General features: G+C 42.5%; 1 protein-coding gene across 6 annotated transcripts in view; it reads left to right on the top strand.

Annotated features, from left to right (window-relative positions):
* The window catches only part of NRG1 (neuregulin 1), a 720,225-nt gene that overhangs the window by 416,855 nt on the left and 276,581 nt on the right, over positions 1-26,789 (top strand). The window contains exon 2 of one of the 6 annotated variants that reach the window (XM_043546672.1): positions 22,407-22,534. The exons of the other annotated variants lie outside the window; for them this stretch is intronic. Coding sequence (XP_043402607.1) covers positions 22,411-22,534 — 124 coding nt within the window. The 5' untranslated portion in view covers positions 22,407-22,410. The remainder of the gene's footprint in view (positions 1-22,406; positions 22,535-26,789) is intronic. 6 annotated transcript variants of the gene reach the window in all.

The raw sequence follows: 26,789 nt of genomic DNA, 5'->3' as shown, positions 1-26,789 counted from the left end.
GTGCTTGGCCAAATTACATAAGCTAAGTATCTATCCCAATATCCACGGCTTTCTATCACACATGCAGCTCAAAAGGCCTTGTCTACATTGTGCTGGGATCAGGGCCCCAAACGTCTGCAGTATATTTCCAATAGTAAGGAAATAAATCCTTTCCACCTACTACATCCATCCTGGATCAATGAGCTTGTCCAGCCCCTCTGGCAATGAGCTTATTTCCTTTTCACAATGATGACAGTGTCTGCAGGATAGTACAAAATCAGAGGGATGGCTGGATCCCATGCTTGACATCTGAAGTGTCTCCACCAGAAACTTCTCAAGCGTGCTTAATTCCTGTTAGTGAAAGCATCACTCTCTATCTGCTTTCTGATAGCTCAGGATAAGCTGAGATAAGGGCACAGATAGTGAGAGGCTGCTCTTGGCCACTTGTGCTAAGACAGCAGCTGTCAGCATCAGTGGGTTTCTTTCAATGTTATGTAGATCTTCGAATGGCTGGGATTAGGTAGCCACCTGCCTACTCCACTTTGTTCCTAGTCCCACATTTGAAGAAACAGGCTGTCTGATGAGGATTTGAACATCATGCTGTAGCCAGAGCCAAATATGCAACCTGAATAAGTGATGTCAAACATAAGCTTCCCATCAGAATTTGCATTAGCCAAAGCCTGACCCTGACTTCCCCAGACTATTAGCTGATGCATGTTGAGATATTAGATACTACAGTTTTCTTTTCTTGCATTAGTGATGCAACAACCTTTTAAAACAACCCAGCCATGCCCATTAGGATGCTAAAAATAAGAAAGAGGATTTCCAAAGGCGTGTACAGACCTTGAAGAGAAGGATTCAATTCCTTATTTAAACAGGCTGCTGTTGAGTGATATCCATCGGTTTCACACTTACTATTTTATTTGTGGACATTTAGCTGACCTTGCTTGGGCTGCCAGTGAGGTTTGAACACTTGATGTTCTGAACTAAAAGCCTATGCTCCTAGCAGGTGAGCTAAAGCACTAACATAGATCATTGAAGTGGCAGGGTCTCATGCTTGTGGCTTGCTTTTGGTGTTCCTGAAGGCAAGGGACCAGTTAAAGAGACTTCAGGTTAAGACATTTTAAGGCAGGCAGGATTAGTACAGATTCCCCTCACTCCTCAGCTCTGCCAAGGCACATCAGCCCTTAAATATACAGCTCATCTAGGAGTAATGGCCAAGTAAAATCCAGCAAATTGTTGCTTTGTGGGAAGTGTGAAAATCAGTCCCACTACATTCAACTGTATTTGATATTCAAAAAATATTGGAAGGATATCACAAACTAAGAAAGGTCACCCTAGATATTATTCAAAAAGAACCCGGGGCTGCTATTCAGTTTCTTATAAACAAACTAGGAAAATGCAACCTAGATGGAGCTACTATAAGGTGGGTGCATAACTGGTTGGAAAAACGTTCCCAGAGAGTAGTTATCAATGGTTCACCGTCATGCTGGAAGGGCATAACAAGTGAGGTCCTGTAGGGATCAGTTCTGAGTCCGGTTCTGTTCAGTATCTTCATCAATGATTTAGATAATGGTATAGAGAGTACACTTATAAAGTTTGTGGATGATACCAAGCTGGGAGGGATTGCAAGGACTTTGGAGGATAGGTTATAATTCAAAATGATCTGGACAAACTGGAAAAATGGTCTGAAGTAAATAGGATGAAATTCAATAAGGACAGATGCAAAGTACTCCACTTAGGAAGGAATAATCAGTTGCACACATACAAAATGGGAAATGACTGCCTAGGAAGGAGTACTGCGGAAAGGGATCTGGGAGTCATAGTAGACCACAAGCTAAATATGAGTCAACACTGTAACACCGTTGCAAAAAAAAAACAAAAACAAACATCATTCTGGGATGTATTAGCAGAAGTGTTGTAAGCAAGACACAAGAAGTAATTCTGCCACTCTACTCCACATTAATTAGGCCTCAACTGGAGTACTGTGTCCAATTCCGGGTGCCACATTTCAGGAAAGATGTGGACAAATTGGAGAAAATCCAGAGAAGAGCAACAAAAATGATTCAAGATCTAGAAAGCATGACCTAAGAGGGAAGATTGAAAAAAAATGGTTTGTTTAGTCTGGAAAAGAGAAGACTGAGAGGGGACATGATAACAGTTTTCAAGTACATAAAAGGTTGTTACAAGGAGGAGGGAGAAAAATTATTCTTCTTAACCTCTGAGGATAGGACAAGAAGCAGTGGGCTTAAATTGCAGCAAGGGAGGTTTAGGTTGGACATTAGGAAAAACTTCCTAACTGTCAGGGTGGTTAAGCACTGGAATAAATTGCCTAGGGAGGTTGTGGAATCTCCATCACTGGAGATTTTTAAGAGTAGGTTAGACAAACACTTGTCAGGTATGGTCTAGATAATACTTAGCCTGTCATGAGTGCAGGGGACTGGACTAGATGACCTCTGTGACAGGGTCGCTCACAGAGATCCCCTTGGGACTGTCACCTGATGTGCTGAAATTACCTCTGAGCCCGTTTTCCCTGCCAACTTGGGACTCCAGAACCCTGCCATGTTGATCCAGACACACTAGCCTGCTGCAACACAGACCCAGGGTCTTGGCCACGCCCCCAAAGCTGTAGACTTTAACTACAAACAGCTCAGCAGGTTACCTGTCTCCAGCACTCAGACAACCAGCTCCCAGTGGGATCCAAACCCCAAATAAATCCGTTTTACTCTGTATAAAGCTTATACAGGGTAAATTTGTAAATTGTTCACCCTCTATATCACTGATAGAGAGATATGCACAGCTGTTTGCTCCCCCAGGTATTAATCACGTACTCTGGGTTTATTAATAAACAAAAGTGATTTTATTAAGTATGAAAAGTAGGATTTAAGTGGTTTCAAATAATAACAGCCAGAACAAAGTAAGTCACAAAGCAAAATAAAACAAAACACACAAGTCTAAGCCTAATACATTAAAAAACTGATTACACCCTCAAAGATGTTCCAATAAGCTTCTTTCACAGACTAGACTCCTTCCTAGTCTGGGCCCAAACCTTTTCCCTGGTACAGTCTTTGTTAGATTCAGCAGATATCTTAGGTGGTAAGCAGGGGTTTTCTCATGACTGGCAGCCCCTTTTGTCCTGCTCCACCCCCTTTTATAGCTTTGGCACAAAGTGGGAATCTTTTGTCTGTGCTTGTCCCCATCCCCGCGTCATCAATGGAAAAGTACAAGGATTAAGATGGATTCCAGTATCATGTGACTTGGTCATATGTCACTGTAAGTCCCCTAGTCTCCATGCATCCTGGGTTGGCGCACACCTACACAGGAAGGCTTGCAGGTAAATAAACCATTTACTACCAATTGTCCTAGTCAATGGGAGCCATCAAGATTCTAAACCACCATTAGTGGCCCACACTTTGCATAATTACAATAGGACCTCAGAGTTATACTTCATATTTCTAGCTTCAGATACAAGAACGTTACATGCATACAAATAGGAAGAATATATTCAGTAGTTTATAACCTTTGTTATGATACCTTACAAGAGACCTTTTGCAAGAGCATATTCGAGTTACATCACATTCACACTCATAAGCATATTTCCATAAAATATATAGAGTGCAACGTCACAAGCTCTTGAGGTCCCTTCCAGTCCTGTGATTCTATGATTTAAACTACACAACTGGTCACCCATTGTTCTGGCTGGGCGTGTAATAAAGGGGTGACACCCAGAAGTGCTGATAAGAAACTAGACTGTATTTCCTGGCTCCAGTCACATGGCATGGATCAGGGCTACAAAAGACTCTACCTCTCTCTCCTGGCATGAGAGAGTATCTATTGACTCCAGTGGTTATTGTTACAAATAAGAATTTGAAATTTTTTGGGGGGGAAAGCTTTTTTTAATTATCTCAGTGCAAAAAAACCTTGGGTGAAATCCTGGCTCCATTGAAGTCAATGGGAGTTTTGCCACTGATTTCATAGCAGTCTGGGATTTCACGCTTGTTGCATTTCCTAACACCTGAAAGATGACTGTATTTTTCTTCTTCTGATTAACTCAGAAACAGTCCAGTGGATGTGAAGGAGACTTTCCAAAAAGTGCTTTGAGATCAAACATGAAACACATCTCTCCAAAAAGTAATGTTTAGCGAAAGATATAGGCTGCTGAAAATAGGTGTTTAGAATGCAAATGACATCTCACCCTGATAACATCACTAGCAAAAGGCTTTGATATGGAAGAATGTAATCTCATTATACTATGGATGTGAGGTCCCGCTCATGCAGGTCTCAGCTCCATATATAGAGCTGTGCGAATAACTGATTTTTTGGCTCGCTGACTGAACCAAAAAATTGAAAAAACACAATTTTGGGTCAAATGAAACATTTCATTTTGTTTTTGAGAGTTTTTTAACCCTTTAAAATAAAATTGAAGTAAAATTCAAACTGAAAAGTTCTGAATCAAAATGGAAACATTTTGTTTCAAAAACGTTGAAATGAAACATTTTTTTAAATTTATTTTTGGTTGATTTTTCTGCTGAAACAATTTTTGAAATTCATCATGAATTCAGGAACATTTTCAGTAGACCCAAATGGGCAATTTTTATTGAAAACATTTCAGCTGAAAAAATTCTTCCAGCTGGATCCACATATCCACGAGCTCTATGTTTTATGTTTCAATAGCTGAGTTAGGTGGAAGATGAATAAAAATATCTCAAATGTCCTGTGCCCTTGGCAATGGGTCCTTACATCTGCTCTGCATCAATCTAATGAATTGCAAAATAACACATTTGATATGTGTGACCAGTTCCCTGCTGACTCTGCTGCTGAGGAGGTTCATGGGTGTTGTTTATTCCACCATGCGGTTGGACTAATTTACACTGAACAATTTCCTTTCTTTGGCTATTGCTACCTGAATAAAGGCAGGACCACATCCCGTGTTTGGCACAAGTGTGGAAATGTGCTTAGCTCTGCTGCTGCACAACATCTAGGTTCTCAGGATAGTGCAGAGCTAGAGTTTAGCCAAGCCAAGGAGCCCCTCTCAGGCACACAGATTACACACAGATTACTTTGTGATGTTGCACATTCTCTTCACATCCCTGAGTGTAGGGAGGGTCCCTGAAGCACAAATCCCACCCCTTCTGCAACCACAGAGGTTCCCTGGTAGCTGAACTGGGGAGTGGTTCTGGCGAACAAGGGGGTAGGGGAATAGGATAAGTAGGGAATCTCAGGGTGGGTGGACATCCTGTGTCTTGCAGTGAACTCTGCTCCACAGGGTAGCCCTATATGGCATCATGCAGGGAGTGGGTGGACTGGAGAAGGGTAGGCTCAGAGGATCTGCAGTGGAGTCACAAAGGCACGAATAATATGAGGACATAAACGCAAAGAGCCATGCTTTATTCAGCAGCTAGAGCGCTCCCTAACCAGGAAGTTCCTACCTTTATTAAGTTTCTCAGTGCAACACATCCTGGTACTCTCTGGTTACTGTGGAGGACCAGGACCTCTATAACCACTGCACAGCTCCCTTTCTATATAGTAAAAGATTAAATCTTACATTATAAACCATAAACAGGGGATGAATCACTTGATGATTACCTGTTCTGTTCATTCCTTCTGAAGCACCTGGTATTGGCCACTTTCAGAAGACAGGATACTGGGCTAGATAGACCTTTGGTCTGACCCCATATGGCCCCTCTTGTTCTTAAGTAAATACACACAACAATCCAGAAGACACTTGAAATTCCTTGAAACTATTTACCCTGTGATGTTCTCTTATCAATTGCATTGAAATAGTCCTGAGCTGTATTCTAAAGTCCAAGTTTCTGAGGGGGTCTGATCAGTCTTCAAGACCGTGTTCTCACTTCTGTTGAGATTGTGTGTAGGGTTCCCTGTGTTGGGGGCTCTCTACCTGACACACTACCTGTGGGTCCCAAATCCTCTCTTTGTTGTGTTGGGAAGTAGTGGAGATTAACCTGATTCCTCGGGAGAAGTCTTTTTGGAGTCTCCACTAAGTAGGATAGACTGAAACAGTCAACATACAGCAGATCTGTAGCTTGGGGGTAGGGCATTCTTCCTCCTCCAGACTCCCTTCACCCTCTGGCTAGTGCTCAGACTGAGCATCAGCCTAAAGATTTGTGCCTTAAGCCCTGCTCCAAAGCTCTCTGAAGTCAACGGAAAGACTCTTCTTGACTTCAGTTAGATTTAGATCAAGTCTTTATTGAGCACTTATTTTCAGAGACAATAAGCAAACAATAAGCAAGGGAACTTTGCAGGCCCCATCATCCTGTATTGTTAGCATTTTTCGCTTTTCCTGTCCCCTGCCTTGTACTACAGGCTACATTAAAATACAAATAACAAGAATTGAATCTCCCTTTTTGCAAACCCTGGAAATTAAGACCACTATTTTCAAAAAATGGGGCCTAAAATTTGAACAGCTGAATTACTTAACTTTGCAAAGTGGCCAATATTAGCCTTACTATTAATAGTCCGAACAGTCCAAGCGCGTGTTCATTGAAATTCAGGGCAGCAATAAAATGTCAAGTAAACAGCAATTATCCCGCAAACATTCATCATGTAATCACAGATAACAGTGTTTAGGAGTGCTGGGGATTACATCTAAGCACAGAGTTTTCAAAAACAGAGGCCTAAAGTTAGGAGCCTAACTCCATATTTAGACATCGAAATAAGTGGCTTGATTTTCAAAGGTGCTGAGAACCCATTAGCTCCTATAAAGATCAATGAGAGGTGCTGGGGGTTCAACGCCTTTGAAAATCAGGCCACTTATTTAGCTGCCCAAATATTAATTTAGGCTCCTAACTTTAGGCCTCTGTTTTTGAAAACTCTGTGCTTAGATGTAATCCCCAGCACTCCTAAACACTGTTATCTGTGATTACGTGATGAATGTTTGCGGGATAATTGCTGTTTACTTGACATTTTATTGCTGCCCTGAATTTCAATGAACACACTCTTGGACTGTTCGGACTATTAATAGTAAGGCTAATATTGGCCACTTTGCAAAGTTAAGTAATTCACCTGTTTAAATTTTCCTTTTAATTGCTAAGAGTGGCCGTCCATGCAAAGGACTAAGTGACTGAAAAATTAGACTATTATTTCACCGGAGGAGGTCAGAAAATGATATTTGGAGCTTCTAGACATAGCATCTCTGAAAGCAAATTAATGGATCTCAGCAAGTTACAAAAAATTGCATGCAGGCCCATGTGTCCACTTTCAGCTTGATGTGCCCTAAACTTTAGAAAGCCATTTTATAATGGAAGCAGCAACTGGCCCTTCACTCCCATATGTCCCTACAATGAAATATTATGTTAACTCCGGGATAAAACAGTCCCTTAAAAAAAAATAAACAAACCAGCAGTTTACAAAGGATCTGAAAGCTGGCTGCGAGTGTTAATGAAGACAGCAGACTCTGCCATGATTTGGGGTGCTGAAAACAAGACAGCAATATATAACCAAATGAAGACTTTATGAGTCGTAAATCTGTCCTGTGATAGCGGCTTGAAACTAGAATTACATTCTCCCCCTAAGTAGTTTGAATTTAGTGGAGCTTTTTACTGAAATTTTTACAAGCAATTGTGAGCTTGTAAAAGCTTTCCTTTCTGTCACAACAATAACTCCAACCTACAGTTCATCAATAAGAAATCAGGGAAAACATCTCAAGGCAATAATTTCTCAGAATTCTGTTCAATCTGACTAATCTGATATGTATACCTCAAGGGTTCTTTGCCTGGTTAAATAAATACAGATTTTTTTCTAACTTTTTGTATTTGTTGTAGTGCCAATGAGACTGACACCCTAATTTAGTTACAGAAATAATCATATTTTAATAGCCTTAACATCCCAAATTATATCTTTGTCTCAGTACAAGCATCCATTTCTTTTTTAAAACTTCCACAAATATTATTAGCATTAAGGTGTCTAGAAAATAATATGCCTCTAAAAGAACCAGGTAGCTTCACATAGCACCAGAACAGCTATGTCTGATGGTATTATAGGCTATAGAAAGCCCAATTCAGCAAAGCACTAATTCTGATATTTACTGTAGTAGCAGTTGCTTAAGGCCTACATGCTCTCATTGTTTCACAGAAAAGTCTGCAAATGATTTTGTTTCTTGCTGTGAGCAGTCTTGGAAGACTATTATCTCTGGGTTATTATATATTATAATGAATCTGCTTTTTGTAACCTGTCTGCAACCGTTCTCAAGAGTCACTGTAGTTACGAAGCTAGACGAAGTATGGTCCAGTTGTCTGTGTACTAGCCTGGGACTCCAGAGACCTGAATTCAATTCGCTGCTTCCCCACAGATTTCCTGTGTGACCTTGGACACATCACTTATTCTGCCTGTGCTTCTGTTCCCCATCTGCAAAAGGGGGATAATAGCACTGCCCTGCCTTAGTGGATAAATATATGAAAAATTTGGGGAGTGCTCAGATACTATGGTAATGGGGACCAGATAAGGACCATAGAGAGACTATCAATGGTGCTGAAGTACTCTATGTAGCTTGAAAGCTCGTGAAATGACTTGTCTTGATTGCAATTGAATTTCTTCAAAAGTAGCCTACGCATGAGCTTTCAATGAGTTTTAACTATGAGGAAAGTTTGAAGAGTTGGTAACAAGCTATTTGTTAGCTAGAGTGAAGCCAAGAAACAAAATATGGTGCAATACTCAGAAAGAGCTCCTGCTTAATTCATTTTAACTCAGAAACTAACAGATTGGCTTGCAAACTCTCAGACAATCTGTTGCGTAAAGAGCGTGGACTGGAGAAGATGCATTATATTAGTCATACAAAACAAATAGGTAAAAAGTAACATTTTCAAAAGCATCTGTATGACTTGGGCATTTAGGAGCCTAAATTGTATGGACTTTCAGTGACACCCCATTGACTCATAGACTTTAAGGCCAGAAGGGACCGTCATGATCATCTTGTCTGACCTTTTGCACAGTGCAAGCCACAGAACCTCACCCACCCACTTCTGTAATAGACTCCTAACCTCTGGATGAGTTACTGAAGTCCTCAAATCTTGATTTAAAGAGTTCAAGTTTCAGAGAATCCACCATTTACACTAATTTAAACCTGCAGTGACCCATGCCCCATGCTGCAGAGGAAGGCAAAAAAAAACCAAACCCCAAATATGGCTCTCAGTTAGATCCTGAGCGTATGGGAAAGACCCACCAGCCAGACACCAGGGAAAGAATTCTCTGTAGTAACTCAGAGCCCTCCCCATCTAGTGCTTAAGTCATTTTTGAAAATGGGATTTAGCTGCTTTGAAATTTTGTTCTTAATCCCTGCTGCCAGTGAAAAACTCATTCTTAACTATAGAGTCACAACCAACGCTCCCATGATAGTGTCAGTTGTGGACCATCACATTGATACGGTGATTGTTGCTTGCCATTCTGCAGTACAACTACCCAGCCAAGATTTGACACTTTTCTTCTTTCATTCCTTGCTCTGCCATTGGCTTGTTGTGTGGATTTGGGCAACTGACTTCACAACTCTGAGCCTCAGCTTCCCTATCGGTAAAATGGGGATAATGATTCTGACCTCCTTTGTAAAGTGCTTTGAGATTGAGGGCTGGAAAGTATTACATAAGAGTTAGGTATTATTATTACCATCTCTAGATAACATCCCAATGAATCCCAATATCTATGGACTGTGACCCCTGTGTAATTATTTCTTGGCTTATGGATAGTCAGTCAACTGGGGAAGAACCCATTCCTCTAGTAAGACATGCTCACTTAGCCCTTTGTGTCATTCCCATGAACATGATCACTACTAGCTAGAGTCATAAAAGGAAAAGAATATACCTGTTGCACTACTGCATTGCTACTGTCCTTTCTGAATAGGCAAATAGCCTTCATGTCTTCGTAGCCTAGGAGGCCTGTGGAGCTTCTGGGGTCCAGCAAATGCAGAAGCTCACTTTCTGCTGGTTAGACTCTAAGAATTTCTCTAACTTACACCAGTTTTACTCTTTGTAACTCCACCCTGTTCCAACTCAGTAGGGATGCTAGTGTTCAATCTGGATTAATAAACCAAGGTGTCCCTGGAATTGGGTTGTTTTTGGAGAGGAAAAAATGTGAAATAAACTCTTCACTTTGAGTACCAAGAAAGCTAATAAATAATGCAGAGGAACTTGTATTAAGGTAAACTGAAATGAACCCATAGAAACAACTTTGTGGGCGAGACCTTTTCCTCATAATAATTTCATCAGTAATATTCACAATGATAATTAATCAAGGGAATATGAGAAGTTTGATATCCATGATGTTTCGTATTTTACTTATCTTTATCTACATCAAAGGCAAACCTTCAGAACTCAGTCAACCATGCAAAAATTGTGAGTGTTTGCTGCAAGAGGCCATGGGATATAATTGACTTAGCAGGTGGACTCTGAATTCTTTGATAGGTCTTTGCAGGCCAAAGCTGATATATATTTTATAAAGCACAGTGGGAAAGTTCTCACTTCCTTTGCTGCAGTTCTAAATGGTGCGCCCAGCCCCTCAGAGTGAAGTGTCACGTATATCACCGGGTATTTTTTATTTTAGAAAGAAAACGGACAAAGGTGAAATATACAATGGCAATCATCTCATCCTGACATACAACGCTCCAATCACTGTCACTTGAATCATCAGCTTTTTTTCTTGTTAATGAATCATGTTGCTTGACAACTGACAGAACCTCACATCCCATGTTTGTTTTATGTGAGGCATGGTAGTAGCTCCAAACATGAGAACAAGTCACAGAGACAGTTGAGCACATTTCAGAATCAAGAAAAGCTATTTTTAGTGTAAAGTGCTAGCAAATTATCTATCACAGCTTCACCTTTCTTTCTTTCTTTCTTTCTTTCTTTCTTTCTTTCTTTCTTTCTTTCTTTCTTTCTTTCTTTCTTTCTTTCTTTCTTTGTATCTGCAAGACTGGCAGGGTATATTGTGACATACCAGGGCACAATCCAGGCTAATAAGTGGCTGTGTCACCCCTGCCGTGGAACCTGGGGTGTCCTTTACAATGCCTCGCTGCTCCAGCCTCCAGCCTGGACTGTTCACAAACAGCCTTCAGCATGTAAGTCACTCCCAGCTACATCGGTGTGTGTACGGCAGGCAGCCAGCCAGCCACACCTTGGCTCTTACCAGCCTGGGTTATGCTGCAGGGTGACCCCAACACTCCTCCAGTCCTGGATTCACCCAGAAATGTATGTCCTGTACCGCCAAGCCCTCTCCTGGGCAGTACAGATATATTGAGTCCATTATTCCTTGAAGGGAATAATATACACACAACTTGTTACCCCAAATGGAGTTACCCAGATACTTAAACTTGAACACACTGGATTAGATAAAACAATACAATTACTCAACTAACTACACAGAGAGATTGTAAGTAAGTACAAGTAATGAGGCATAACAGTCATAAATGATTACAAGAAAAATAAAGATAAAATGTTTACTGGTGTCTAACTTAATAAATTATATTAGATTCAAAGCAAAGTTTTCTCACCACATGCTTTCAGCGGTTTTACTGACTGAACTCTTTAGGTCAGGGCCCCTCCCCCAGCATCCAATCGCTACTTCCTTTGTGTCTTCAAGTGCAGTGAATGTGATGAGCAAGGAGAGAGGAGATAGGTGCCTTGGAGCGTTTGTCCCTCCTTTTTTATAGTTTCCATCTCCCGCTTGAAAACCATTTCCAGCTGCGAGCCAGGAGGCACAGAGTCTGTGTAGAAGGATACTCCCTGCTGGTTTTTTCACCTGTTTAACTTTCTTCATCTTTCCTTCCTGCTTGATGACTCTGTTTACTGCTTAAATACAAATTATGGTAAGCACACATTCCTTTGTTAAGGACAGACCTGTTTGCCAACGTCTGTCTGGGCAGGCCTGTGGGGTTTGGAACCTGTGTTAATAAAATCATATGGAGGAGTCTTATAACTTTACGTACAATGTTGGCACACATATTTTACCAGGACAATACTGATCAGTAAATTGTGAGATTTTTAAATTATACCTCACAAGGCATACCTTGTGCAAACATTGGTGCATAAGGTATGAACAAAACTGATCTGTATTTGCAAGACTGGAAGGATATATGTTATGCAGAGACAACAGATTGTCTTACAGTTGAAGTCTTGCTGGCTCCATTTAACACTAGAATGAGAATTACAGATTATCCCTAGCTGCATTTTATTTTAGTCTGGCTGCATATATTAAAATCCACAACTCCACTGAGCTGTTCACGTTTGACCCATTCGGTTGGCACCCCAGCTAGCGCTATTGGCGAACTGCACTAAGCAAGTTCACAGCAGTGCAGTGTCTGGGGTCCAAAACATTTTCCTTTTTAAAAGGCTGGCTTTGGACAGTCATAAACATTGATCTTTGTGCCTTCAGTGGAATGAAGATGTTTGGAAGCTGCTAATTTAGTGGGGGATTGGTCCTGCCTTGAGCAGGGGGTTGGACTAGATGACCTCCTGAGGTCCCTTCCAACCCTGAGATTCTGTGATTCTATGATTCAGAGCCATAAAAAGGCAGGAGAGTGGCTAACCCAGGTAAGGCTGTTCACTGGAGAGGTAGTCTGGCAATCAGAGAGGGGATGAGAAAAATGATGCATTCATTCAGAAGCCAACTGACACAGCAGCCATGTGTGATAGGGTGGTGTACTCAAAGTCTGATACTAGGCATTATTCTACGGATAACTCATACCATTAAGCGATGTGGAGAGTATTGGCAACTGATACTTTTAAGCATTTTATGGTGCAGGCTTTAATAACAAATTTTCAGGGCCTGTAAAAGGCTCAGCATCTATTGTTGGGCCTTCAAAGCTAAGACAAATGGAATAGTCAAGTCAGGTGAACGCGCCTTAGAAATTTAAAGCACAAAATCAGTTTAAAGAGGATGGCCAGCCCCCCAGGGATGCTAAAGCAGAGGGACCTCATGTCTGATCCAGTTTGACAATTCCTATGATCCTAAATTAGAAGGAAGGTGTTTTTAAAAATATTCAATAATATGCCGAGTGGATCCAAACAAAACCCTTTGAATTGTGGAAGAGTTCTGAGCTGGAACTGGACTTTGAGGCCCTAGCTGAGAGCCTTTCATAGTTTCATGGAGTTACCTAGTTTTATCTAATCCATCAAATGACTGAAACAGAAGTTTTGGGGTAAACTTAAAACGTCTGTGATTATCATTGTGGTATCTGTCTGAAAAAGAAGGCACAACTCCGTTCCTTTGGTAAATGCAGTTCACGTTTTTTAAAAAACGGATGTGTTCTAATGATTTTACCAAGAAAAGCTCCTTCCCTGATGCTCCCCAAGGTCTGGAATTGCCTGATATTCTGCACATACACTGCCAAGCCCCATCAGTTTGCGCATGTACCAGCAGACAGCTGAGATAGTGATGGGTGGGATTTCTCTCTTAGGTTATGTCTGCACTGTCATCAGTAGGTGTGATTGCAGCATGTATAGACAGACCTCAGCTAGCTTGGATCAAAGCTAGCTTGGGTAACAATAGCAATGACGTGGCAGTGAAACGGGCTCGCTCCGCCTGCCCAAGACCCTGGGTATGTTCTCAAGTGGCTAGCCTCTGCTGCCACGGTGTCAGTGCTATTGTTACTTGAGTGAGTTTTGATCTCATTAGCTCAGTGATACTCAGACTGCGGCTCACGAGCTGCAAGTGGCTCTTTGATGCGTCTCTCTTGGCAGCACATGAGATTAAAACACTGTGTGATTTAATTATTAACCAATCTAAGCCATTAACCAATCAGGATGCTTTTACTATGTTATGAACCAGTCGTAGTTGATAAAATAATAATACTTGGTCAGTCATTTTGCTGGGAGAATTATATATATATATATATATATGTATATGAAACAATGAATTTACACTACTCTGGCTGTTTTGGGGAATGTTGATCGCTAATTTGGCTCCTGAACCACTGAAGTCTGAGTATCAGTGCCTTAGATCAAAGTTAGCTCAGGTGTGTCTACACGTGTTGCAATCACATCTCCAGAGAAGTGAGAGGTGAGAGGTGTTTTGGTCACATGACTGGTTACCAAATGATGTGCGTTTGGGTGGGAGGAAGAAGTTCTGTGCCTTGCTCAATCCCTACTTTCTATCTCCAATGTTCTTGTGCAATAAACGTATGTGGAGGATTCCCCAGAGCTTTGGCCAGGGCGGCAGGGGTTGTCTAAAACTGAAATCTAAATAAATATTGAAAGCATAAAGGCCTAATCCTCCACTTCGTTACAGCAGTTCTATACCTTGTAATTCTGCATGGCATGAAACCAGTGTCCCGGAGTGGGGAATCCCAGCCTAAGGCTGAGATTTTCCAAAGGACGTTAAGAAAGTCCCATTGAAAACCACCTTGCTCCTCTGTAAATCCCACCCTCAGTCCCTATATAGAGTATACTGCCCAAATAGGCTTGGGGGTGGGGGGACAGATTTTATTTGGCTAATGGGGAATTTGGATAGTCAAGAGGACAGGAGCCAGTCAGTAGCGGAGTGGCCTCCCCTGTGGCCGGGCGCTCATCTTTCTCCTTGCAGTGACCAGGGGTCTGTGCTCTGCCCTGCTTACTTGCTCCCAGGACAGCGGGGCTGTAAAGGACTCCATGCCTGCCAGAGGATCCATTCAGCAGCAGGATGGTCTCTATAGCCACAGGCTCATCTTCTTCCTCCTCCTCAGAGTCCTGGCTGGGGATCTATTATCCGAACCTCTGCATTATTCAAATCCCTTCCTTGTCCCCCAGCATGAGATACATGGATAACACGGAGGTTCAGATGATAGGGTTTTGGATAAATGGGGATAATACTGTAGCCTGTTTGTAAAACTGCCACACAGACCCATAATATCCATAAATACAATTGGTTATTTCTTCAGTGACATTCACTCTCCAGTCTTTAACTAACAGCACAGTGAAATAGTGAAACTGCTCCATCAGTTTTTTAATTACATCTGTTGGAAACCAATCCATTATTCTTAATTCTGTGAAACTGCTCGTAAAAGAAAATTACACTAGTGCTTCGTGGGTGACTAATGCTGCTAATTAGAATAAATCAGTAGAGCCGCCTCTACAGTGCAGCCTGCATTTAAGTTAGGTTAACCCGGGTAAAGGAGACGTGGCTACATCAGCTTGAGCTTTTCTGTTTTTAATTGAGTCATGGCTGGATCTGCCTTCTAATGGTTTATCATTGAAATCAACTGCCAGGTGTTTGGGGGTTTTCTTCCATTTACTTTTATTTTTTGTAAGTGATGAAGAAAGCGAGGCTAAAAGTAAAGAAGAATAAACAAATGAATTAAGAAAATGTTTTTCTTAGATAAACACAAGCATGAAATATGTTGCACAGATTCTTGTTTCAGCTTGTCCTCAACCACAAAGGACAAGAGTGTATTTAGTTTCCCGTGGTCATTTAGATCTCAGCTTGTTTGTCTTAAAATCATAAAAGAACAAACAAAGGCCCATCTTGCCAAAGGCTTACGCCTGTTCTTCATTTTACACATTGACTTCAGTGGGGTGACTTGTGGGGTTTGAGTCTATGCCCACTGAAGTCAATCGCAAAGCTTCTGTTGGCTTCTGTAGTGTGAAATTGGGTCCACCGTGTGTAAAGTTAAGCATGTGTAAATCTTTGCAAGATTGGGGTCTAAATCTGCAAGGATGCTATTAAGAAGCTTCGGTACAAAAATTACCTAAAAATTGTCCTGAGCTAGTCTCTTACTCAGCAAAGCAAATAGGCACATGCTTAACTTCAAGCATCCAGAAAAGTGCTTAGCTGGATAGGGATGGATTTAATCACATCCTTAAATACTTTTGCTGAATTGGGGCCATGGCAAAGAATATCCTCCAGATTCTAAATGTATCATTTTTTTAGGATTTTTTTAATCTACTCTTTTCTTGATGTTTAATGGAAATAGAACCCACAGAAACAACTTGAACATAATAGCAAACTGTTTTGCAGGAACGTTATGACCCACCCATATTAAGTCTGACTATACTTATATAGAAATGAAAGATGGCTGTATACTGAAGAATTGAGCTTCAGGTCAAGATTTTGACTACCCCAAAGTCTGGGGATATTTGGATCCATGGTTTTGGTTCTGGCTCACCTCCATCTTTCAGAGGGACAATGTTATTTTTTTCTCAAAGTGCAGAAGATCAGTGTTTGCAAACAGAAAAGATTGAAATAAACAGAGAAATGACGACGAGAACTTCCCTTCCAAGTTTATAAGAGTTATGAACATTGAAGAGTAAATTAAATAAAAACGGTAATAATGTGTCTTTGTAAGTGACAGTTAAGTTGTTGCACAAATGGCTAGGAAATTCCAGCCTAAAAGCAGAAAGTCTATCCTTAACTCAGCCCGTTGTACATCTTCATTGCCACACGTAGGGTACAGGTAACATTACAGAGTCATCCCAGACAGCTGGCGTAACAAGGCACAGCTGCAGCATTGCCAATTCTCATGATATTTGGTGTGTTTCTTAAAGCTTTGTCTCCTTTGGCTTGGGTTGACGTGAGAAATCTCAGCTTCCATTTGACATAAAAAATTTCTAGCTTTCATGGTAGTGGAGAAAAGTTTGAAAACGTGGCCTGAAGGCATCCTATAGGCTCAAAAACCAGAAGGCAAATAAAACGGAACCCTGGGTGTATTTTATTATTATTATTGTTATTACTATTATTATTATTATTATTTATTTCAGGATTTTTAAGTCAGTCTCATGATTTTGGACCATCTGATTCATGTTCTGGTTTTTTGAACTTTAGGGATTGGCAATACTGCAGAAGGACTCTAAGACGGATTTTCCAAAGAGCTCAGCACCTATTTATGCACACACCCCTCCCAAAAAGGAGAGGGGGCGGTGTCAGATTTTCCAGTGGGCCCAGCATTTCCACTGTTATCAATAGCGGAAGGAAGTGGGGAATTCTCCACTGTTCTCAGTTGGGGCTGCTGAGTGCTGGCCGTTTTATGAATCTGAGCCCTTTACATAGATGTCTGAGTGGGAACTGAGCTCTTTTTGAAAGTTTGTATTATCTTGTCTCATTTTTTATTTCCATTGCCTTGCGATGCATAAAATGGCACAAGAACTATGATTCCTGACTATGAGAAGTAGATTCCTCTTTGGGAATCTTCTCCTGTTTATTCTCTTCCAGCAGTTTGCTTCCACTTAGTTGAAAATGTTCCCAGCACTGTTGTAATTCTACACAAGTTACATTGCGTAAACTGGTGTTTTCCTCTGCTCCACCATCAGGGCTTGCTTGTCTCTGATCTGTTTCTGTTTCAGTTTTCTGGGAATCCACTAAAGTTCAGAAATCAGGAAACAATGGTGTACCTTCCATTCTGTAGTTCATTGAGTTCTCCTCTTCTTCTCATTCACTATTGTGGACAATTTTAAGTAATAAGCCCTACATGCTTTCATAGAAGTCCAGTCCCTAGAACTCATCCTCCTTGTGATGAAAGCCTTCGCCCAGCTCCACTAGGAATTTCTTGGCAGCCCACACTTCTAACTTATATTACTTGACCAGTGATAAGGCTGGGGAAAGTGTTCAACAGCTCCCAGTTTAGCTTTTTCCACAGACGTTGTGGCAGACTGCCAGGGAAGCCATGTTAGAGATGGGCAGAGGAAAGGACAATGGGCAATGTCCTGGAATGTAATGTTCAGAGCCAAGTGCATTTCCTTGGAGTTTGCCATTAAAATCTGCTCATGACTACTTCCCTTAATAGCAGCTTGCTGGTAGCTTAGAGGTGAGCTATAGTCCACTGTGGAGCTAAGGAACCCAATGATATTGTTCTAACAGAGTTCAATGCCCTGAGGCTCTACTTTCAAAGCACTCTCTCAGCCTAGCTTCCTCAGCAGGCAGGTTTAAAGCTAGTTGTATTCGATCAAATGGGACAATTCTTTAGCAAAGGAACTTTCTACCCCCTGTGCACCGTGAGATATCTATACAATGCTACTCAGAGCCTACGGGACCATGCCTGTACCTTTGTAATATGAATCCCAAGGACATCTTAACCAAGCCATCTCCAGGACAGCTCTATGGAAATAGCAGAGCACCCCCTGCTCGCCTGGAACAGTGCCCGCTGATGACTGACTGCTATTGTCAGTGTTTCACCTGCCTTGTGACTGCCCCTTCGTCTGCAGTTGGGCACCATTCCCCAAACTTCTGCAGTGAATGTGTGACCCAATGCCCAGTTTCAGTGAAGCATTTAAATGTGTGCTTAAAATTAAGCATCTGCTTAAGTGCTTTGCTGAATTGGGACCTAAGGTGCAGACTGTATGTAATTTCAGCCCCCATAGGTCAATAAATCCTAATTATTGCAAAGTTTAAATCCCCAATTTAGCCTTTGTGAACAACACCCTGAGAGCAGCTGCACCATCCGGGGTAGTTGCTCAGAAAATGCAGATTGGACTGGGCCATGGAAAATGGGGGAGGAACGGTGGTGCAGAAGTAAATGGAGGAAGAGGCAAAAAAGTTAAATCCAATAATATTTGAAAAAAGTAAACAGAAACATGTTGTTCCTGTTCTTCCCTCCTTTCATTGCAAATGCAGGAACACAGGGGCTGTTAAGAGCTGGGATCTACATGAGCAGGGGCCCAGAGGAAGAGTGAGCCACCTGCCATGTTGGAATTGGATGAATATGGCTTCAAACCTAGTAGCCATATGGATAACAGCTTCCTAAAACGTTTTGTAGGCATATACGTTGAAACATCTCCCAAAGCATCAATGTTGCATACCAAAAATGGTGGCTGCTGCCTGGCACCAGCTGTTGATTATGGTCCTCCTTCCCCTGGTACCGGCGGTTGAGTACATAGGCCCTCTACAGGCACCACCCATTGGGTACCCGTACCCCTTACAGGCGCTGGTCGTAGGGTACCCGGGCCCCTTCCAGGCACTGGCCCTTGGGTACGTGGGCCCACTCCAGATGCCAACTGTTGGGGATGCTGTGGTCCAATCCACAGCTCCTTTCCCCTAGCCAGGATCCTTCCCAACACTGGCATGCCCCCACACCCCCGGTGCTTGCCCTGCCTACTGGCCCTGTTCCCTCACTCCATATTGGCTCTCACTGTATTGTCTTCATATCCACTCTGTGTCAGGCACTGCTAGCCACTCTTTGGCACCTCTCAGTTCCAAAGAGAGATGCATTTCCTCATCCCCACTGGCTTACAACACTCACCTAGGGGAGGGGGGAACCCACAAAGGCTTTTATCAAAGGCTTGCTGTTTGATTGGAATTTGTCCCTTTGGATTCAGCATTGACCATGTGCACCAAACGGCAGAATGACTTGTGTCATGTTTGTTTGTGGCAGAGGAGGGAAGTACAGTGGTCTTTGGGCCAAGAGCTGTGTGGTTCTATGTGTCAGCACAAAGGTGCCTCTGACTAGGGCCTCTGGGTATGACCTTTCCATAAATATTAATTAATCCTAATACTTGGAGGGGAAAGGGAATTAGTAGCATACATTAAACCCTGACTAACTGTGTTTCAATAGAAATAATTTCTCTTGAATTTCCCCCGGCAGAGTGGGAGGGTGTAGTTAAAGCACTGGACTAAGAGGTGGGAAATCTGAGGTCAGTTCCTGGCTCTGCCCCAGACTTTCCTATGTGACCTTAAGCGAGTCAGTTAATCTTTGTGGGCCTCAGATCCCCATCTGTAAAATGGGGATAAATATATTACTTTTCTGTCGCTCGTTGTCTCATCTCTGTTTAGATTGTTAGCTCACTGAGGCAGGGACTGTCTCTCACTGTGTGTTTGTGCAGCTCCTAGCACAGGGGGGGCCCGATCTTGGCTAGGGCCTAGGTGCTATTGTAATGCAAATACATGAATTACCAAGAACAAATTCAAATTCTTCCATGCCAAGGTAAAACATTCCCTGGAAACAGAAACTTCAACATTCATTAGCTGTATTTGTATAAAAATGAATGTGCAACTGCTGACGTTGTTCTACCAGGTTATGTTTATAGGACTCTCTTGCTTTGCAGCTTTATTTTGACTGTGAACTTTATTCATGTTGTGACTTCGCTTTGTGAAAATCAAGAGGAGAACTAACGGCATGGATCCCTGTCGCCCAGGTTCATGCTATCCCCAGGCTACAGGAAGCCATGTGTCTTTCTCCTCCACTCCATATCGTGTTTTCAGCATGTGCTTTGAAAAGATAATGACATTGTCATGCCCTTAAAGGCAGCATAAGAATTTGCCCCACAGCTGAATAGTAGAAGCAAAGTGGAAGATTCTACTGTCTGATAAAGATCATCTGCTGTTTCCTGTGCTAAGGACGAAAAGTTGAGCAAATATAAAGGTCATCTGTGTTTATATTAACAATACAACAGTTACACTATGTTTCGTAACAAAGTTGGGTCATTATTTATCCACTTGTCCTTTATATCATTGCTTTGAACTGTCTGGATTTGCTTATCGTGATATTTCTAAAATCTGTAAACAGCCAAAGAGAAGAATTTCTGTTTCTCTAAATAGAGTGTTAGGTCATTTTATTATCAGAGCCTTAGAAAGCTGCCCATCTGTTGTTCTTTCACATCTGGAATAGCATATGCAACCTCCTCCTAACTGTTAATTATTTCAAGGAAATTACTACAGTAACTGTGCCATGTATACACTGTATCATTGCTTCTCTTCATCTTGCCTTTCTCACCGTTAGCAATGAATCACAGACAACTTTCCTAAAACAAACCAAGAAACCAACCATCTTCGACACACCTCGCTACAGTAATTTTTCTTTTATATTATTAAAGCAAATGTAATGTTTTCATTTTCACTTGCTAGCTCCTCTGTTTAAAACTACTTATGCATGTTCCTTGGTCCCTATGTTGATAATTAGGTTACCTGTGGGTAGCGTTGAACATGATTATACAATCAGCTTTCAATTTAGTTTCATACAACAGAGCCATTTAACTTTAGGTGTGGAAACGAGTAATTAAATAGGTCTAGAGTACACTGACCTCTTCACATCTCATTGAAAGCATATTTGTTCATGATAGAAGACCCTGGGAAGCACTGAAGTCAAATAGTTCAGTCCCCAGGAAAACGGGAAGCTGCTCTAATTATAAGCTCTTTGGGGTAGACTTTCCTAGTGCAGTGAGGCCCGGACTCCTGACTGGGACCGCTAGCCACTACTGCAGTACAAATAAAAATAATCCTAGAAGCTAAAGATACTTGAAGATTAAATGATCCCCATTCAAGTATATAGAGTAGCATGATTTGCCTTCAAACACGTGTATCATTTCAACACACAGCATTCTGTGTGCATGAGCGCATTTCTTCACTGCCACGGATCTTTCGTCCAGACATGGCCCTTGTACGCGGGAATCATCCTCATCAGTTCTAGAATGACGGTGTGGAGAAATACACCGAGGGCGGACTTGCGTGTGGATTTTCAGCAGTTGGGGGAATCGCTTCCTTTTAACCGCTTTAGGGGTGTGTGCCGAGGATTCGCACAATGCTGTGTGAAATGAGGTACCGCAGGAAAACACACACCTAGAATATAGCAGGCGCTGTCACTTTACCTCAGCTGTATCAGCTAGCAATCCAGCATGCAAGCACCCATGCGCGCCATGGCATCCTGATCTCACTCGATGAGCATCACACTTCTGACGAAAACACATCACTGAAGAAAAAGGCTTTGCTGCAGCAGTAGGGTTTCCACATGCCCCCGTCTTCTCCCCAGGATGGCCCAGGGGTGGTATGCACAGCGGCTGTCATGGGCTAGTGTGACGACCTTGGGGAGGCGGTAGGGGGCGCTGTGAAAGCCCTGCAGCCTCTCACACTTGGTAAGTTTGGTTTTTTTTTGTTTTTTCTTTTTTCGGTGGTTGGGGCTGGCGGTGTGCACCTGTTGTCATTAAATGCAATCTCTAAGGGAGTAGCCCAGTGTCACATATAGCACACTGCATATTGCTCTGCACACTGCAGCAGGACAGGGGTCCTCAGATTTTTTCATAGCATGGACCACATGCTCAGGGACACCTTCCCTTCCCATTCACAAGTGCACAGATCCGCTGCCCGCCCCATCCATGACCACGCAGCCATCTCATCTACTCTCTGTGATCACGTAATGTCCCTGTGGCATCTATGGCAATTGGTTTTGGGGAAGAGTAAGACCAAGGAAGTACCAAGTGTGTTTTAGATATCTATCTATTTAGCAGCTGGAAATAAGGAGAATGGCCAGCCAGGCCACCTCCATCAAGCGCTCCATGGGCAGCAGCAATCCACAGAGTAGGTTTGGATGGCTCTTAGGGGGACAGTTGAAAAGGCAACAGAATAATTACCCAGTAGGGTTAGGACATGTAGGATAACACTGCTTTCAGGACCAGGGAGATGGGAGCGTAAGGAAGTGAATATTCTCAGCTCAGTGCGAAGGCTTTGCCATAGCTATACGTTATGATATGTGTCAGCAGTGCCTTGGGTATGTTCATCCAGTCAGTATTCCTCTCTTCCTTGTTTCACAGACCAATGGGATCCAAACAGGAAAATGAACGAGAAGAAGCAGCAGGAGACATCACTTGCCAATCCAATGGACCAAGCCAGAACCCAAAGCCTCTCAGAAGGACAAGGGGAAAAAGCCTGAAATACGAAGGTAGGTGCCTGTGGATTCACTCCGCAGCATACGGAGTCTTCCTGGAAATGGAGGTGCCAGCCACCCCTTCCTGCAAAGGCACAAGGGTGTCCATAGCTGGAGGGAAGGGAACGAAAGGCAAAGGATGTGAGCTACACTAAGAATGTCAGCCAGATCCTCCCCTGCTATAAACTGGAGTTGCTCCATTGAAATTAATCTTCTGTTGAAACCAACAGCTACTGGCCGCTAGCTGAGGAGCTGAGATTGTGTTTTTGCTTTTGGGAAACCATTGATTAGATACTATAGATTCTTTATTATTATTTAATATTCCTATTGTGGTAACAACCAGGGTCTCCAATCACGGCCAGAGTCCCACTGTGGTGGGTGCTGCTAAAACCTAGGGCCTGCCCCAAAGAGCTGACAATCTAAGGGCCGACCGTGAGGAGAAAACAACCAGTCTCCATATGTTTTTGGCTTAGCTGAGGCTTCATATACAATTGTTCATGCACAATGTCATGAGTTAACTTGTCATGTGATTTTCAGTGGGCAGCAGTGTTGTTATATACATTTCCTAGTGAACAGATATATTGTATTCACAGCCTTGTTTAACTTCCAGTAGTTCAGAATCTAGTGCTCTTTAATGGCCACGCTGGTCAGTAAAAAGACAATGCAACTGTATTGCAATTATACTTAAATATATATTTTATTATTTGTTTGCATATTTGTCTAGTGTTTTTTTTTCTGTCTGAATGGTTGCAGTGTGCATGTGGCTGTATGTGTGTGGATGTACACGGATGCCTATGTATGTACCAGGATGAGTTGTGTGTGTAGGATGAGTTTAAGTGTTGTTCTGCATTAGTAAATATGCGTAGGCCCTCATTAGTGACCGATGTGTATCTAACACAGTGGGGGTGGTTCAACTTCTTCTTTCTTTCTTTCTTTCTTTCTTTCTTTCTTTCTTCTCCCATTGTGGTTTGTGCACATCTCATCCAAAGGATTTGTTACATGTTGAGAGAGCCCCGTTTGCTATTTATGTTACTTGTCTGAAAGCTGTATGTGCTGCGATTGTTCCATGTAGGTGAGCCAAAGAGTGCATTAAGTAATTTAATAAGTAAATTCTGTGCTACAAACCACACCACAGATCTCACGGGAGACTCTGGTCTCTAGTAATTGTGGGGCTGACAGCTGCTTCTGTACCAATCAGTAGGTGTGAATCCACAGGCACCTCTTTCCAGAAAACCAACAGGTTGATGCTGTAAACTCCCCCCACCCACCCCAGGGGGCATGGTTGAGGGCAAGAGTAGCTACTGTTGAAACACTGACCCTGTATTCCACCAGAACACATCTGTCTAAACCCTTACCTCAGCCAGCTCCACTAATACAGATTTCCAAGTCAGCATCAGTGTAACTTGCAAGAACAATGACGCTATTTAGGGAGCATTTACCCCTGTGGATCTTTTAAAGGGTAGATGTTAACCCTAAGTATAAAATAACAATAGCAATAATAATGTAAATTATGGCTAGGCTGGGTATATAAATAAGGCCTCAAGACAAGCAAAGAAATTGTAAAATGACCTGAAGAGATCTGTCTAAGCTCTGTGTAAACTCAAAAGCTTCTCTCTCTCACCAACAGACGTTGGCCCAATAAAAGATATTACCTCCCCCACCTTGTCTCTCTCATATCCTGGGACCTACGCAGCTACAACACCACTGTAAAAATGAAGGAAGAGAACGAAAGTCACCTGTTTTCTATCAAAATTCAAATTTAGAACTCTCCAAACATTACCTCAAGGGACAGGAAGATGTGTCTGACACATGAGGAAATTAACACTCCACTACATGCCAGAGGAGTGCCCTAGGAGGCAGACATTTTGGAAAGAGGTGATAAAGGCCAGAAAGGGCGGCAGATAGATTATGGAACTCCTTCTGTATGCGGGGCTGGAAAAAAAAGATACATTCAAAAACAAAAACCCATGGAAAATACTAGTAGCTGGGCTAATTGCAGACAGTTTAGTAACACTGGGGAAATGGAAAGACACTTCCCTTCTTTAATGTGCACTTCTGTGATCTGGCTTCTGTTCAGGACCTGAGGAAAAACGTGTCTCGATTCCTGCTTCTTTGTTACATGCACTCTTCACAGTCACTGTCTGCAAACCTGACTAAGAATAATTAGCAATTAAATAAACCCAAAGAAACAAGCACTATAGTTACTACACTGTTAAGTATCAGAGGGGTAGCCGTGTTAGTCTGTATGCACAAACACAACGAGGAGTCCGGTGGCACCTTAAAGACTAACAGATTTATTTGGGAATAAGCTTTCGTGGGTAAAAAACCCACTTCTTCCGATGCATGGAGTGAAAATGACAGATGCATCTGAAGAAGTGGGTTTTTTACCCACGAAAGCTTATGCCCAAATAAATCTGTTAGTCTTTAAGGTGCCACCGGCCTCCTTGTTGTTTTTGTACGCTGTTAAGTCGGCCTCGGAAATGCTGTGTTTTCATAAACACTCCTTTTGTAGCTAGTAGATTCACTGATGCACCTAGTGTTGGTTCCATGTAGTGACTCCCTGAGAAATGGCACCATTTATGCTCCCCTTCTGTTTGTACCAATGGAAATTCAAAATCCAAATGATAAGAATTTAGGGGGAGACTTTCAAAGGCAGAATGGATAGTTGAGGTACCTAATTCCATTGATTTCCAGTGGGAGTTTGGCACCTAATTGCCATTTGTGCCTTTGAAAATTTCCTCCTTACTGCCTACTAACATTTGGGCAAATTATCTGAGGCCAGATCCAAACCCCATTGACGTCAAAGGGAGTCGTGCTGTTGACCTCAGTTGGCACAGGTTCAGGCCCATAATGAACAGCTTTTTCTTCTGAACTAGGGTCTATCAGGTATTTGCCGATGTCTTAGCTGATCGTCTACTGTTTGTGTGGTAGCAGCCTGGCCCTGACTTGCCCGCCTTTGTCACACCAATCCAAATGCCTCCTGAAACCTGACCCTCTTTCTCCAGTTACAGCAACAACTTTCCAAAATATTATTGTGTATGGTAGCTTTTAGAGGGAGTAGTTCTTTAATACAGTCAAGTACCAGAAGCTGCTCTATGGTTCTGGTTTGGTTCAAGAGGATTTTAGAGCTGAAACTGCTTGCATCTATGAAGACTGTGGCCCTTCAGAGGAGGCCGTGTTGTTGCTGTTGTCCACCCATTGGAGTGGAATGTAGGGCCATAATATGTGGCTCTTAATAAACCATCTTCATGAAGTGAGATGTAGAGCTGGCCTCCTGGCTAGTAAGAATTAGGCCTTACTAGACCTATGGGAGGAAGCTTGTGGCGTCGGGTGGCAATGAGATTTGTTGACGTGCTTGAGCTGGGATCCCTTCCCCCTTGGTATAATAATGAGGCTGCTGGCAGTGTTCTCCATAAGGGCCCCTGTGGTCTCTTCCCTTTGGAAGGCGCCCCCATCCTGGTCTGAAATATCCAGAATCTGCTGGCCACAAGGGCCAGCTGCAAGGGCTATCTTCTTAGCAGGGCTGCTGAAGAAGCAGAGATTGTTTGGGGGGGAGGCGAGGAGAGAGAATGTTTAGGGAAAAAATTGAGACTATGATTTCTTTTTGCACTGCCTGGTTACTTGCATTATCCTCTGTCATGGGGCTTCTGCATGCTTTGGGATTTATTGTATTCTTACATGGGTGTCAGATATGGCTAGGGTGCTCTGGCATGGGCCCCTTCTCATTGTTATTTCATAAATCTCAAGAATAAATAAATAATTGCATCCCACTAGGATGTAGTAATATTCTAGCCTGGTTCTTCCCAGGCATCCTACTGTATCTGTTGCTAAATGATGGAGAATTACAGTTTTGGCACGGAAGAGGTAGCACAGATAGCAGGGCTCCTGCCCAGTCTAATCAGTAAAGTAGAGATCGGAGGTGAATTCTGGCAAATCTCTTTTCCTGCCTAAAGGCCCAGCCCATGGGATTATGTAGCATACACTCATCAGCTCCAGGTTTGCTGTTACCACAGATGATTTGCTCGCCTGAGGTGCCTCCTGGTGCAATATGTCATTACACATAATAGAGCTTCACTTGTGGGTCCTGGGAGCACTCTATGACCACCCCGCCCCCATCGCATTGATTGCTAGGAGCACCAGTTGTGTTCATCACCGAGTAGAAGATGCCTCCCAGCATGCCATCTAGAGGTTGCTCCTCTGGTTGTATCCTGGAGGATCTAGTCCTCACATACTGTTTTCTTCTTCCACTGATGATGGCCTTTCTGAGGTC

The sequence above is a fragment of the Chelonia mydas genome, chromosome 5 (assembly GCF_015237465.2).
Source record: "Chelonia mydas isolate rCheMyd1 chromosome 5, rCheMyd1.pri.v2, whole genome shotgun sequence".
Classification (NCBI taxonomy): Eukaryota; Metazoa; Chordata; order Testudines; family Cheloniidae; genus Chelonia; species Chelonia mydas.
The sequence above is the reverse complement of the archived record's forward strand: the minus strand, read 5'-3'. Positions and strand labels throughout refer to the sequence as shown.